This window comes from Anser brachyrhynchus (assembly GCF_964034855.1).
Source record: "Anser brachyrhynchus genome assembly, chromosome: 1".
Taxonomy (NCBI): domain Eukaryota; kingdom Metazoa; phylum Chordata; class Aves; order Anseriformes; family Anatidae; genus Anser; species Anser brachyrhynchus.
Genome location: NC_137694.1, coordinates 100,954,892 through 100,970,433, shown reverse-complemented (window position 1 = coordinate 100,970,433; position 15,542 = coordinate 100,954,892). Strand labels below are relative to the sequence as shown.

Here is a 15,542-nt window from a genome sequence, read left to right as displayed (position 1 = left end):
AAAAAGAGATCTACACCAACTAGTTATCAGTTCTTTATTTTCCTTCCCTCTTTTTTTTTTTTTTTCAATTTTTTATTTTTTAAACTGGGAACTTCAAACAGCTTCAGTTAAAGCAGCCTTAGTTTTCCTTTTGTGGTGCTGTCTTAGGATACCTGTGGAAACAGGAAAGGGTTAGCACAGGAGTGTGTGGTTCACCCCAGATCTGCCTTCATTGTGAAATACAGGTAATGACTTGTTAACAAACCCACGCGTACGCTGTCCACGTTTCCTTGACACTGAATCTGAGTATTGGTTGCTATTTAAAAAAAGTACAATGTTTGATTTGTTGATTTAATCACGAAACAAAACACATGAATGGAAACACTCATTTACATGACTATTGCTTATACACCTAGATGAAGAGTTGACTACAAATGGCCACATGTAGTTCCTTAATGAGAGAGAGTGTGTTCTTACTAAGACCATACCAAGACAAAAAAACATTCAAGACTGAATTATACTGTGCTTGAGTTCACCTTTAGGTTATGAAAAATGATGTACAGGTGCCAGGGTATTTAAGGGGTGGAATTAAATGAAATCTGGCTTTTTGCCTCTGTTACAATACACACATCTTATAAATGGAGGAGTCCTGAGGTTGAACACAGCTTTTACTTAAGCTGCACTATTTTCTTCACTTTTTAAATTGTATACTGAAAAAAATATTGTTGTATGCATATCTTCATTATAATACATTTTGGTGCAAAATGGCTTCCATAAAAGTAATATGTTTTAGAGAATTTCGATATGTGATAATTTTATAAAATATGCGTAATAAATAGAGTATTTCTGCTAAATATTCATGTAGGAAGCTATTCTGGTAATACGGGGAATGTCTAATTGATGTAAATAGTGGACCTGTTGAACTATTTAAAAAAAAAATTAAATCATTTAAAAAACAGGTGATTATACAAAACAAAAATTGATCCTCAAATTCTCCTTTGTCTTTTAATTCAGTATTTGAAGCTTAGGTTAACACTCTATGAATGGATTTGTTTTTTAATAAAATAGCTTGTACTTCATTGAAGACTTGCCTACTCTGAAAACACATAACCTAATTTCATGTATTTTCTCTGCATGCTCTGTCTATCTACAGTTCTATGCATAAGTGTAAACACATCTGGTCAAACCCAGATGTATGCGTGTGCTGTTGCAAGTTCTGTGCATCAGGTTTTGGGATGTGGTTGTGACAGAGAACTTCTGCAAAGAATGTGAGTGAAAAGGGTATCCAAACGAACAACAAAAAAAAGCGTGTTTTAAATTGAACAAATATATTTCTAGGCAATCTGGTCTATTGTAACTGAGGATTACGATGTTGAAGATTACCTCCAGGTTTAGGATTTGCTTGAGGTGGTGCTGTCTTAGTGGAAAAGGTGAAAGCACATGATTTCAACATACAGTGACAGCTAGTGTCCTTAATTTTCTTACAGCAATTCAGAAGCTGTGCTCATTGCTCTGAATGCTGTGACTTTAGTACTTTCATTAATAGCCTTTAATAGTGTTCAGGTCAGGCCTTTCAAAAATCCCACACTCCCCCTCATTTCACAATAAATCAGTCAGGCAAGAATTTTTCCTCCCTCATTCAAGTTTTTAAGCGAAGTTTTTTTTTTTTTTTTTCCACATACATGGTAAATCTTGATAGAAAGCATTTAACAGTGTGCACTAACAAACTTATACAACATATACATTACATATATATATTTTTATATATAGAATGTTCTATATACAAACATATACAACTTTTTAGATCTCTACAGACTACCAGAAAATTGATAATTATAGTCACAAGTGGTAAACTTAACAGAAATAGCAGTTTGTAACTGTCTGGAAATAGTAAGAGTGGAAAGCAAGATACAGCTGTGACCTAATGGGGAGTACTAGAGAAAAGTTGTTTTACAATTTCTTATTCATGTTTTTAAGTTTGAGGGATGCTAAATTCTAATTTTTCTGTTGCATAAAATGGAAATCTACTGGAAGTTTTTTTTCCCCTCTTTTTAAGACAGAGACTGGCAGCTGCCAAGGTAAGTCAGACATCATGTAAATGACTTGTTGAAGACACTTTTTTCCCAGGGCATGCTATGGCGATTAGCAATTAAAAGTCATTCTTAATTTTTTTTTACACTTGATTCTCAAACCAGGAGCAGGCTCCAGCTCCAGCCAGAAGAGATGCTTCCACCGAAGTCAAGGTAACGGGCTTGCGATGTTCGCCAGCTACACAAGGTGCAGTGTATGGAAAGCTTAAGCAGAACTACTGCCTACCTTGCCATTTAAGTATGCCTGCTGCTGCCTGACCACAGTGCGCTAGCACTCATCTGGGCTGATTTATTAAAGGCTGACTACATTACACCAATTTATAGCAGACACTGGCCCTGTAGCCTATGGATATACAAATGCCACACTTCAACTGGTAATGGCCTTCTCATTTGCGCTGTCTTAGTGCATAAACGAGTGTAGGGCTGGGTAGAGAACCAGTTCTGGTTGGTATCTTGACAGTAAAGAAGACTACCTAGCTTCTCTGTAAAAGAAGAAAAGGTAGGAAGAATAAGGCCTAAAAAGTTGGTTGGAGGGTTTAAATGATCTGCTGCACAAAATTATTTTGTTTCCTAGAGACTAGTGGTTTGGGGATATAGGCCAGAGCACAGGCAGAGCGAATATACATCGAAACAGAAGATATAGAATGGCTCTAATATTGTTGTCATTTATCTATCATTCTAGATGCCTGGTTACAGTGATACTTCCTCATATGCAAGTGACCAGTTCTGGGATCTGGCCACTGGAAGAAGTTCTCCGACCCAGTTCATACTGGCATCAGAGTGGTGAGTTTGCTGTTTCCTCGTACACAAACGCACAGACATCATCTTGGGTCACGGACGATTTCAGGTCCTTAACTCTCAGTGGAAACCCAGGCATTGCTGGGCTTTGACCTTTTTCCCAGCAACTTTCTACAGTTCTCACAACTGTAGTCCAGTTTTTCCTGTGACAGAGGAAAACTTTTCGTGTCTCATTCCCAGTTGAGCTAGACCAGTCAGGGTTCTCACTTGGATTTTGCCCACAGAGAAACATAAAAATCCTGTAAAGCATAGAATGCCTGTTATGCTAAAATATGAATTTAAAACTTTACACCTCAGATCTGTTCCATCCCTTTAACTTGCACAGCTGTGTTGATAGTGAAGCTAGACTCTAGACTTCCAGACCGTACAATTTCCTGGGCTCCATTTTAAGGAAACAAAAGATAGGGGAAGAGCATCCTTGAAAGAGATCATTTGAACACTGGTGAAGTTAAGATCTAGTTATGAGGGGATGCTGTCTGTCTGCATCAATGCCAGTCAGGACTCCTTGAAGGAACATCATCTGTACCTCTTCTCATATAGAAAAAAAAAATTAAATGTTGCTTTTCCTCCTTTTCCTCACTTTCATTTTCTAATTTGAAGCTATGTCCAGATACATGAAAACAAGTCTTCAGTGCCTTGTTTCCAAGCCAATGTTGGAAAAATTTCTAACTTAACAGGTCATCTGTATGGTAGTGAGGTTCTTGTAGGCTGCTGTAACTGCAGCATATTCCTAGGGACTAGGAATCCATTCACATAAATAGGTGATAGGTAGGTTTTACTTACTGTTGTCTTCTACAAGCTGGAGAGTGTTCTGCTGAGTTCTCTGTAGAAACCAATCAAGCCACTTTGAAGCAGAAGCAAATTACTTTTAGTAGTGTAAGCAGAAAATCAATTGCCACACACCTGTGGTGTCATTTGCTCTATGTACCAATTCAGTGCCATATGTTGACAGTTTTTTCATGCTCCTCCCTGGCCCATCTTTTACTCTTGCTGCTGTGAGCTCTCTCTACTAGCTTGATGGGATCTACAGTTTCCTTAGCATAATTTCAACCAAACACTTAAGAAAAAAAAAAATAAATCACTGTTTTGCAAGCTGCTAAGCAGCTTTTGTCAGTGGAAACTGATGGGACTCTCCAAATTGTAGCACTGTGGTTTCCCATCGTGCCTTCCTAACTTCAAGAGTTCCTAAGCTTGTTTTCTATTCCTGCTACAGAGAAATAAGGCAACCAAGTGATACTGAAACCATGGGGATGAAAATGCCATAGCCCCCTCCAAGGACAAGTGAGATAAATCTAGAGCACGTTTTTAAAAGTACAGATAAGGATGACATGTCATGTACTCTGAATTGCAAATAAACCATCTACCCTCATGTTTTAATGACATTTCAGATGGTGCCTGTCTAGCTACTTGAAAAATCTGTAAAGTTTGGGCATAGGTTTTGAAGTTATTTATTCTTCTGGTAGGAGTTAAACAGCACTTATTTCGAGCAAGGTTTTTCAAGGGAAATAAATAGCATATAAGAAAACACAGCTCAACGCATTTTTTATGTTGAGAACAGTAGCAAACATGCTTGAAATGTACTGACATTTTGTAGTCTCATTTTTAAAAAATAAAGATTTTTTTGTCATCTAAGTATTTTTTTTTCTCAATAGAAATTAATCCCATTTTTCTTCAGTCGCAACATGCTTTCTTTTTTTTTTCTTTTCTTTTTTTTAAGATGTCAATTAGTCATGCAAAGTTTTGTAAGTGCATTAACATTTGAGTTTGTACAGAATATTTCTAACCAGACACACTCCCCACAGTTCATACCTACAGCTTCTGAAAAATACATGCCACAGTGATGGTTGAGTTCCTTTTGGAAAAAATTGGCTACTGCATAAGCCAGGTGTTGGAGTAAGACCCACATGACTCTAGCTTCCATCTCATGGCCTAAAAAATTTCTCCTTGAATCTCACTGTGATGAATCCAATATTGTAAGAGGAAAACATCTTCTAGGAGAAAAATTGTTTCTGACCCGTGACTGGTAGATTTGGGAATGAATGTTGCTTCCCTGAACAGTGTTCTTAATAAAGCCACAAGCAGATTCTTTAAAAGTTTAAAACTGGTACCATTTTTTGTCCTTGTATTTCAGCATCACCTACAGAAATGGGAAACAAACAAATAAAGGGATATAAAACACTGTCCTGCATGAGAACCATCACAAACTTCGTAAGTAGTGAAGTAGTGCATTACTGTTCCTTTTTTTAATCATCAGGTCTTAATTCCACTGAGATCTTGTTTTAAATATTTTATATAGTAATTGTTAAATTCTTAAAAATATATACATATATATAATTGCTTACCTGTTATTTTTGTTCATGAAAAGATTTTTCCTGAGGAACTTTAACTCCTTTACCACTTTCCTTTCACAGAAGACTAGGAACTGCCAGTGCTTTTAACACCTTTAGAAAGAAGCTCATCTATGGAGCACAGTATATATGCACTGAATATATAAACTCTGTTTTGCATTCAGGACAAGTTCCTTCCATGTATTTTTGCCTCACACTTAAAAAAAGTCAATAAAAACACAAAAATCTTACCCAGAGATGTAATGCATGTTAAACCAGCTGTACAGTTAACTGAAGAACATACATTTTGGGGAAGTAGTCTTTCATACTTTTTATCTTAAAAAAAAAATCACTTTCGTTGATTCCCAGCTTTAACAGCATGGGCTGGAAGAGCTTTCTATTTCCACCTCTAAGCACAGTATTATCCTAAATAACTGTATCACAGTGCTGTACTAGAGGTTTTCTCCTCTTCTTGCCAGTAAGATCTGTCAGTGTTCTTATGTACACACCTATTTGTTTTCTGCCCTACTGCATAGATCTGCTGCACTAAGCAGCTTAAAAAAAAGACTAGTCATGATGATATAGTGAAAAAAGTGTGAGACGAGAAGTACCACATTCTAAATTCAGAGGTTAACAATGGATGTTCATTTTATGAAAACATGAAAGGAAGAGATGTGCAATGAAGTTTATTTTGGGTATTCCATTGTGCAGGGGAAAGAACAGAAAAAACAGCATTTAAGTTAATGTGAGTACACCTAAAACAATATGACCAGGTGAATGGGGAGCACAGTATTTGAATTTCCTGAAGTGAAGCAAAGGAATAGTTGTAGAGTTTGTGGTTCCTAGTTCTGTGTGTGTGGTGCCAGGGCTCTTACCTCATGTGCATGTTTGGAAAATGCTTCTGCACTGGCCATCATGCTCGCAGTCCTTTCATCCAGCTCCCCCAGTTTCTGTCCTCGCTCATCAAGGGCAATGCGTGCACGAGTCAGGTCCCCAATAACTCCTCCTGCAGCTCCTCTCACACCTTCTATTCCTCCTGATCCAGGTATGTGCTGGGCAAGACTGCGAGAGGCTTTTCCTGCTGTGGCCTCACCAACTGCAAAGGAGAAATAGAAACAGGGAATGAGTCATTGGCTGTAGCGCTGTTGGTGCTTCTGGTCCCTGAGCTGTGGCCTTGCAGCGATGACACCTTGTGTGTAGATGCCATGTGTGGAGGACTTTGCTCTCTGCACCTGCCCATCTACAGTGCTGCTGTGCACCCCCACCCCTCCATTGCTTAAAGGAAACTGTTGAGGTGAAGTAATCACAGATAAAGCAACCAAGAACCCTGCCCTTTTTTCTTTTCTTTTTCTTTTTAACCACCGATCATATAAATCTTATGTACCACTCTATTCCTAGATGATAAGAGCAAGAGATCCCATGTACCAGCTTCTGGAAGGAAAAAATAGTCACTTACAAAGTTCCTCTCTGTCAAAAGCTTGTCCACTTCCTCCAAAAAGTCCTTTGAGAAAGCCTCTGTTTTGGGCTTCTGGTGTTTCCACAGGAGTAAACAAATCCCCAAGCATGTCCTAGAAAGTAAGTCAGGCAAAAGTCCATGTGAAAAATTACTGACGTGAAAGCAGGTCTGGGTCTTTGCTTCATTTGCATTAGTTTAAAAAGCCACATACATTGGATATATTCAAGTTTGTGAAAACATCAGTGGTAAGATCACATTTTGCTTAGAAACAGCAGAGGCGACACTGTAATTGAATAATCAATTTGCTGTGAATTATGTGTTTTGCTTTAGTGATTATCCAGGCAAGCAGGGCATTCACTCTCTGTTTTCTCTTTATAGCATACCTGATTTCAGTGCTTGCTAGCAGTTCAGAGGTTTCTTTTTTGTTTGTTTGTTTTTAAATAAAAGCCCATTGCCTTCCACGTGCCCCTCTTTCATTCCTAATCATTGTTATTGTGCATTTTGGCAGTGCCATCAGTAATGCTAAATAAGCATGTCTGGCGGCACTGTCATGGTGACAGAGATTTTGGAGCAGTTGAACTAAATCAGGGCCAAACAAATCTCAGGCTTAGCTTTATTTGCAGCAGTATTAGGAAGGTGGGCTCTCCAGAATAAAACTGGTAAAGAAAGCATATGGTCCGATTAGAGTTTAAAACCAGCAAGGCTGTGTGATGAGAGCAGATGCTGCCCTGTTGCTCAGCTCCATGTTTGCTCATCTATGCCTCAACAGGCAGACACAGCTGTTCTCCACAAAAGGGTCCTGGGAAGCTGAGTGCTTAGGACAGAGCTGTGACTCACTCACTGCTCCTCGGCATAGTCACCTGCTCTAGGGAGAAAAATTAGCGTATCCCTTTGAGCTTAAGTGGCCTCTCTTATGCAGCCTGGCTTGTTTTCTAAGGTAGCAGGTGATGCTGGGTCATCTGCCTTTTGTACAAGGCTAATGGCTGTGCAAGTCTTTTACAGTCCCTGTTGCATAAAAGCCAAGATACAAGCAGTCATAGCTCATCAGTACAGAGTAGCAAGGGCTGTTTCCATTTTGTTGTTGCATGACGCTATTAAGGTTAATAAAAATCTAGCTTGTAACAGCATCGTGCTATAGGTTCACCATCTAAGATACATTGAGCAAACCTTTTAATAATTTTAAAATTGTTTCCCTGCAAAACTCTCTCTTTTCCATTGTGCAAAGCTGGTATGCAATGCTCACTCCTCACAGCGCTCCTTCAGACTTGAGACAGACAGTGCTGTGATGTGATCTGAGCAGCTCAGCACATGTTATTCCCTAGGGCATAATGAGCGCTGGCAGGACCATTTCTTTTATATTTCTATCCTAGTTCACTTATTCACCCTCTTTTTTTTTCTTTTATTACTCATGTTTCTCCCTGTAACCTCTCACAATTCCTCCTCTTCAGTAAATGACATTTTAATTTGCATTTTCATTATAAAAAACCCAAATCTAACATTGTGAAGACCTTTGCTCAAAATAAATTATTTTAATTAGACCATTTCTGTAGTTACTGTATTTTAACGTACAATGGGAGTTGCTTTCCTCATATAGAAGAAGGGGAATGCCAATTAGTGGAGTGAAAACAACAGTAAATAATTAATAATATATTAAAACAGAGTGTATTTTTTGATAATATCAACACCAGTTTGTCTCATATTCCCACTCATCTACTGAAAGCTGTAGGTATCAAGATATTTTTGGAGTTAAAATAATAATAAAAAAAAAAGATAAAATATGGGAAGGAACGTTTATTTTCACTGACACAGTTGCTATGTAGTTGGACACATGCTGGTACCAACTGCTGTGGCTGCTATGAATTTGTAACTTCCCCTTATTTCCCTTCAGTCATTTCTAACAGTTGGTCTTTCGTATGGTAGGACTTTGAGAGAAGCAGGCTGTGAAGAGTCCCATTTGGGCGCAAATCTGGCTCTGTACAGAGCCAGCAGAGATTGCAATTACATGAGGGCAGGCTGGAGACACGGGCGAGCCACTAGGGCACAGGAGCAAGGTGACTGTCACAAAAGAGTCTGAACAGCAACAGAGCTGCTGACCTCTCTCTGATCCGCTTCTCTGGCATCAGTCAGCCCGGGCAAGCACAAAGGAACGTGTTTGTCTTTGATGTCACTTGACATATTAGAAAAGAACTAAAATACTCTTTTTTTCCTTTTTTTTTTCCCCCCTCACCAACAGGTATGCTTGCGATTTGACAACAAAATATCATCTTTGGAAATGCCAGTATTACTTATTTAACCATTTGAAAAAAGTATCTTTTGATTAGAAATCATAGCCTGGCATGAAATGTTATTTTGAGAACTCTAGCAGTAAAAACGACAATTTACAGATGTTCACTGTTCAGGCCACTGGCCCTCCCACACAGACAAAGGCAGTGAAGTGAGGTTTTTGGGCCATACCTGCAGATTGTCACACATCTCCTGGCTGTACGTTAGGCGCTGGATCTCAGTGGGAGAGCTGAGGTACAAAGCCTGCCCTTCATTAGTGAAACAAAAGGTCCGCGCTATCCTCATATCTGTTACAGGCAAATAGTTGATGTCCAGCAGTGGGCGAAGGCTGGGTAAGCTGAAGAGAAGCAGATACTTAGGTTAGACAAACTGCCACATGTGATACATCTGCTGTATGGCTGCATTTTAAACCAATGTGTAAGTTTATGCTTTTCATAACTGGATTAGTTGAAGTGCATCTCTAAGCCAAAAAATTCTGCCCTCAACACAGTGCCTTCCCTTCATACTTTGCTTCCCTGCAGGGAGAAGATCCAGCTGCCTTACCTCAACAGTCAGCTCCTGCTGCTGTCTCGATTTGGGACACTCATGCAACACAGTACGGCTTGTGCCATGTGCCAGTTGCCATGTGGGCAGAGGTGGGAAATGGCATGGCAAGGCCCTGTTTGCACCCTGTGGGCAAAGGCTCTATCCCCTTACCTGTACTCCGGCTTCTCCTGCTTCACCTCATTAGCTGTACATCCTGATTCAATTTAAATGGCCTGGGCAGGGAAGGGGTGGTGTGGGAACGCAGGGGCACAATTACAGTGATGCTGCACAGTCAGCTCAATGGTGGCAATGACGAGGCAGAGAAACTAGGTGCTCCAAGTGGAAAAATCTGAAATTGCAAGAGTGGGACTCACCCCTTCACACTGGATAAACAGTACCATTTCTATGCCTGAGCTCTTCTATACTGCTCTATAGCTGACTTACCGTAACTGAGCAGAATTATCAATGTTTCATGCTAGTTATAAGTCATCAGCCATTAGTTGTCATCATGGGGGAGTTACTATGAAATAAAAGAATTCATTTTGCTGTGCAGCTGCCTTATCTCCCCATGTGGAGACAGGCCAAGGAACAGGGATTGCAACAGGCAAGGCAGGGCTCCCAGTGGAGTAATTAATTATATATAAAATGCGCACTAAATGCACCCACCAGGAGTTAATGCAGAGCATCAGACATGTTGTAAGCACACCCTACAGCAAATGCAAGTGGAACGTGACAGCACTGTGCCACCCCTTTGTTTAGTTTTGCCACAAAGTCAGTTAGATAAGTACCTCAGTGTCATGATGTGCCCATTGGCACAAAAGCACGCCAGACAGACGCTGTTACAGAGGGTGACCACATCTGCTCGCAATAAAAAGGACGTTTCGGTGATGTTGTGGACATAAAGACATGTTTGGGAAGGCAATGAGAAGACTTTGGCTTGTTTTTCTGAACAAATGACTGCAAATTGGTGATCACCCATATCCTGGGAGGAGGAAGGGGAATGCATGACAAGTTTCCTTTTTCTTGTTTTTTCACCATCATCAGCACTGTGTGGGTCCCTCCATACTTCATATGGTGGATGTGTCAACGTCCCCATGCAGTCCAAGCATGCGAAGGTCAGCACGGCTCCTTTCAGTGTCAGAACTGTGCCTGCAAAATATAATCTTCTCTCACTGGCACTGGCATCACAATTAAACTGGTTGTCAGTATGGTGGACACAAGGCATAGCTGACACCTAGGTTTTTCTTTTGTAAATACAGCAAACACATTAATCTAGCTAAGGTGACAAGTCGTCCTCGCTCAGTTCTTCCTGACCACACAGGAAGGTGAACAAATAGGCTGTCAATACTGAAAAGGTCTCCGGCAGCCTATATCAAATAATCTATATAATACATGCTACTGAACACCGTAAAAATAGGCTGTTTTTTTATCTCTATGTTAAACCAGTAGGATATTTATTACCCTTCCACTAAAGCTGCTCTCCTTAGTCTGGTGTCCATCCAGTTTTATTTCTCTAAACCAACTGTGGTGGGGGCTTACCTCTATTCCTGTGTATCCTCTGTTTTTGATCATTACTTTACTGTGAACGTGGTAAGTACATACTGCCTCTCCTCAGACCTGACCTCTCTTACTGCTCTGTCCTCTCTGCTCTGCCATCTGTCACTCACTAAGCCAAGGATCTCTCCTGGTACATCAACCTGCCAACATTTGTGTTTCCTTTCCTGAACTCCCTTCTGCTTCTCTGCAGCCTTCTGACAGGAAAGACAGCCAAACTGTTCACAGCATCCCAGACAGGATTGCATCAGAGCTGTATACAGGACTGCTATTTCCCAGTATGAAGGAGCCCTGCTAATTTCCCTGTCGTCACAAAAATTACACATGACTTTGCCCAAGACGTAGGGTAGTCTTCAGAAGTAACACAACCAAAGTGCCTCAGCTTGTGAAGCTGTGGGTCTCTCACAAGTGTATCTTTTTACCTGTGCACCCTCAATGTAGCGAGTGACCACTGCTTGATACATTTCTTGAGAATTTTCTGCCAAAAAGACTGTACAAAACCATGCAGTTTTTCTCCTGTTGTACCAAGATGGATAATAAACAGGAAAACAGCAGCACTCTTACCACTTGGCGACACCATGACCGGCTCTGACTGCCGTAGGTCGTCACTGGCAGGCAGGTTAAGGGAGAGGATTAAGACCATACCAAGGCCCGTTCCAACCCAGAGGCATGGGGAGACAGCAGAGTCGTTCTTTCGGGCAAAGGACTCCATGAAGTACAAAGCTGTAATTGCCTCCTTTGAGTCCCTGTCGATGCTCGACACGCTGGAGCTTCGGGAACGGCTGAAGGAGTTTTCCCGGTTTTCTGCATAAATAAATACAATTGAATAGGCATAAGCTGGCAATCCTAGAGCAAGCACAATTGCCTGCGGCAAATACAAACTCCCTGCAGAGTACAGAAAACACAGCATTTTCATAACCTGGGCAAACAGTCTGATACTAACGCCACACCAGCTTCCTGCCAATGTATAAATGTGTGGAAAATGCTGTCAGACCTCATCAGTTAGATCTGCATTAGAAATAGCTGCTTATTATGGAGATTAGCATAGACTAATTAGAGTTTACAACAGCCTTAGCTCAAAGGACTTGTTCTAAATAGCATGAAATAATTTTAGACCCATATGTTACCAATGCATTTAAAATTAATCCATGTATCTCGTCGCTGCAGGACACGAAGGGAGGAGCCATTACCAACTTCAGAACACGTGTCCTTTGCTCTGCTGCTGTTTCCTTTGCTAGTAAGTAGTAGCACTAAGTTCACAGCCATCGTGTATTGTCAAGCTATGAATAACTGCTCTCTGGGAGAAATACACCCATTGCTAAAGTGATCCCAGCATCTGAGATGTCTCAGGGCACAATTCAGCTCTGGTTTCCTGGGCGCTGAAATGAGAAACGTGCTCTGTGCCCTAGACAACAACTGCATAGTGAGCTGGCACTGATGGGTTCATCTTCTTGCTTAAGCTTTAGCAGGCAACAGTGAGAGCCAGGTGCAGACAGAGCTGTGTTGACTTCACTGCAAATACACAGGCACGGCGATTCTGAGGGAAGTGACAGTGAACATGGTCTGACTGCTGTAGGGCTCAGGGATTCCTGCTTTGCTTTGCCTTGTGCCAAGAAGGAAGAACAAAGTCATGCAAGGGAGCTGCTGGCACTAGCGGGAAATGTCAGTGACAACACACTGGAGGCTATAAAGGACACTGAGGCTAAAAAGTCACTGAAGACTAGAGGAGTCAGAGGGAAAAGGAGAGCAGGGCTGGCTGCTAGCATAGTGTTTGCAAAATGATTAGTGCTAGTGCTGCTGTCTACCAACCTGGAGTCAAGACCAGTCTCGATCACTGGAAACCTCACATTCTCTTCTGCAACATAAACAACTAGAGGAAGTAGGAGGCTCTGGAGACGGAGAAATATTTGAAGGTATTGGACCAGAGATAAAAGGCTTATTTCTGAACCTATCTTTATGAAGCAGATTTGTGTTTGGTGAATTATCTGTCTCATACCTCAGAATAGAGAGCTATCTATTCAGAGCCAGTGGAAATGACTGAGAAGAGGAATAGAAAATAACTTTCTCAAGTACTCCAATTTAAAACTAGGCTAAGCTTCATATTGTATGTATGTTTCTTGCTCTCCATCAGAAGCAGCAGTTTGGCAGGTGAATCCTCCTTGGACAACATGTTGCAACGTTATATTCCCCTACCCAGATCACGCCGTGTAAACTGCTGAAATTATCCTCTTCACAGCAGCTACCTGGGAAAGACTGGAGAGAACCACAGCAAAACATTACTGGAACCAGAGCAGGCATTACTATATATGCCACCTTACATGCCTGTGTTGGCACGCAGAGGTGGGGGCAGATTCACATGCTGCTCATTCACACTTGGCACAGCTGCTGTTCTTGGAGGGTATCTGTAGTTTTTCAAACAGGAGCTGTGCAGGATAACATTTCCTGGCACTTCGGTCCCACTCTAATGGAAGAGAAATTTCTGTCTCCTTGAATTTCTAAGCACTGCCTTCTCTTCACCCTGTTTCACCTTCTTCAAGTAGGCACTGTTGTTACTCTAGTTCTAGCTCAGTACTGCTAAATATATCTGCATAAAACTGGGATTTTTTATTCATGTGCAAATACAGCTTCTAATACCTTGAGAATTATTGTCTCCCATAACCCCAAGCACTTCGTACTTCTGCAGTGGACTGGTTGGCCCAGCTCCTTCTTAAGCAAAGTGACTGGGCACCACAAAAAGCTGGGCAGAGCAGGAGAGGGCAGTAATTTCAAGGCATGGATTGATATACAAATCTTTTTTTTTTTTTTTAATTCAGTGTACCTTATTTTTAAAATATCTTATTATGTAATTCATTTTCTCTTTAAAAGGTATATTAATATCACAGCCATAAAGTTCAAGTATGGTGGTGCTCAAGCTGAGAATGATGTGGAAAGGACAAATGCATCTGCTTAGTTAGCGTAGGCGACATACATGGACCTTAAAATATATGATGTGCCATTTGCATGTGTCATCAAGCTTTCTCCCTCTCTAAATTAACAAGAAGTGTTCCTCACTCCTGTGCAGTACAGTTAACTAAGACATTTTAGCAGAACTGACATTAACAGATATAATCTTTAGGACACTTTTGGGAACATACTGTGCTATTTTATATTAAATACACTACTCAAACTGAAACACAAAAGACCAGCATGACACATTTCAAAATTTGATTTCATTAAACATATCTGAACAGCAAAACAAAACCCATGAAAGGCTGCAATCACTATGTGACTTTATTGGCTAGCTCTAAAACAAGGCTGAAATCTCTCTTCTCCCTAGATTTTGGGATAAAACTTAGTTTAGTGCTATTCCCATGACACTCTTTTTCTCAAAGAGATTATACCCTAAATTCTTTATTTCAAAACTGCTCCATTATATCCTCGAGAAACATAACAGCACTCTCTTTGTGAAACTGTAAAAACTTACCTAGCCTAATTTCTATGTTTTAAAATGGTGTTCCATCTGCTAAAATTTCTCCTGTACAAACACTGCCAGTCCATACTAATCCTTAACCCAACCACCATGTTATGGATTTCCTCTTATATTGTCCTTCTATTACACAGCAAAACAGGTGTCTCAACAATGTCAGCTACAACACTTCTCTGTGTGACTCTGAACCAGCACCAGTACCACTTCCATGTACTCCCTTTAACCGAGGTTAAACAAAGCTTATGTGGTCTCCCTGCTTCAGTAAGGTGATAGACCATTCATATGTGAAAAGAAGATACTTTTCTGTTCCCCAGTAATCTTTCCTTCCTTCTCCTCTCCAGAAGATCCTTGGCACTTTCTCATAAATGTGCTCCTGCCTCTAAATTGCCTCTTGCTTTGAAATGTCCAGTATTCCTTTTGCTTGGAGAGGCATATATCCCTACTCCAGTGATCCCCCTGTTCCCACTCAGCTGTCTCTCTCTTAGGCTAGCATGTCATTTTTACTTGTCTTCCCATTGTAGATTTCCATTTATTGGCTCTTTTTTTTTTTTTTTTCTTTCTTTTTTCTTTTTCAAACAGGTCTTCAGGCTGTTCCTGCAGCTGGAAGCAGAGTGCACTATCAGAGGTGTCCAGTGTCCCCTGAGAGCCAATAAGTGACTATGACTTGGGATATGCTGCTATTCAAGTTGTTAGACCAGAATCTAAGCAGTTCTGAGCAAAAGCGTCATTATCTGCAGTGAGTGAATTTCAAAGAGCTGCATACTGTGGGTTAGGTTCATACTTCAGAAATACCACTACTTGCCTAAAAGTAGTCCTGCTTTCCTCAAAGTGTTTTCATTCAACCCTGCTCTATGCATGTTATGAGTTAGTGAGATGCAGATGGACACTCGGGAACCAATTTCCTTCACATTGGACTGATTGTTAAATTCAAGCTATGAGCAACAGCGTACAAGTAGAAGGCTTCTGATTTAAAAACAATTACAAAACCTCTAATTTGCTACCCACCTCACTGACAGAAACACAGAAGAACACTTCAACTCACATGCTAGGATAAAAACGAAGCC

The 15,542-nt window shown here is 40.6% G+C and overlaps 2 protein-coding genes across 11 annotated transcripts in view; one reads left to right on the top strand and one right to left on the bottom strand.

Annotated features, from left to right (window-relative positions):
* Positions 1 to 20: 20 nt before the first annotated feature.
* The window catches only part of STXBP5L (syntaxin binding protein 5L), a 205,237-nt gene continuing 189,715 nt past the window's right edge, over positions 21 to 15,542 (bottom strand). For all 10 annotated transcript variants that reach the window (XM_080576817.1, XM_080576813.1, XM_080576818.1 and 7 more), the window contains 6 exons: positions 11,577 to 11,816; positions 10,247 to 10,607; positions 9,105 to 9,270; positions 6,651 to 6,762; positions 6,070 to 6,290; positions 21 to 5,004 (listed from right to left, as the gene is read on the bottom strand). In XM_080576817.1, coding sequence (XP_080432943.1) covers positions 4,963 to 5,004; positions 6,070 to 6,290; positions 6,651 to 6,762; positions 9,105 to 9,270; positions 10,247 to 10,607; positions 11,577 to 11,816 — 1,142 coding nt within the window. In that variant the 3' untranslated portion in view covers positions 21 to 4,962. The remainder of the gene's footprint in view (positions 5,005 to 6,069; positions 6,291 to 6,650; positions 6,763 to 9,104; positions 9,271 to 10,246; positions 10,608 to 11,576; positions 11,817 to 15,542) is intronic.
* LOC308188141 (uncharacterized protein) lies at positions 2,714 to 15,521 on the top strand (the record flags this gene model as incomplete). Its single annotated transcript, XM_080576836.1, has 4 exons — positions 2,714 to 2,852; positions 4,999 to 5,075; positions 12,180 to 12,249; positions 15,058 to 15,521. The coding sequence occupies 4 exons, from the start codon at positions 2,714 to 2,716 to the stop codon at positions 15,129 to 15,131; spliced, it is 360 nt and encodes a 119-aa protein (XP_080432962.1). The 3' UTR covers positions 15,132 to 15,521.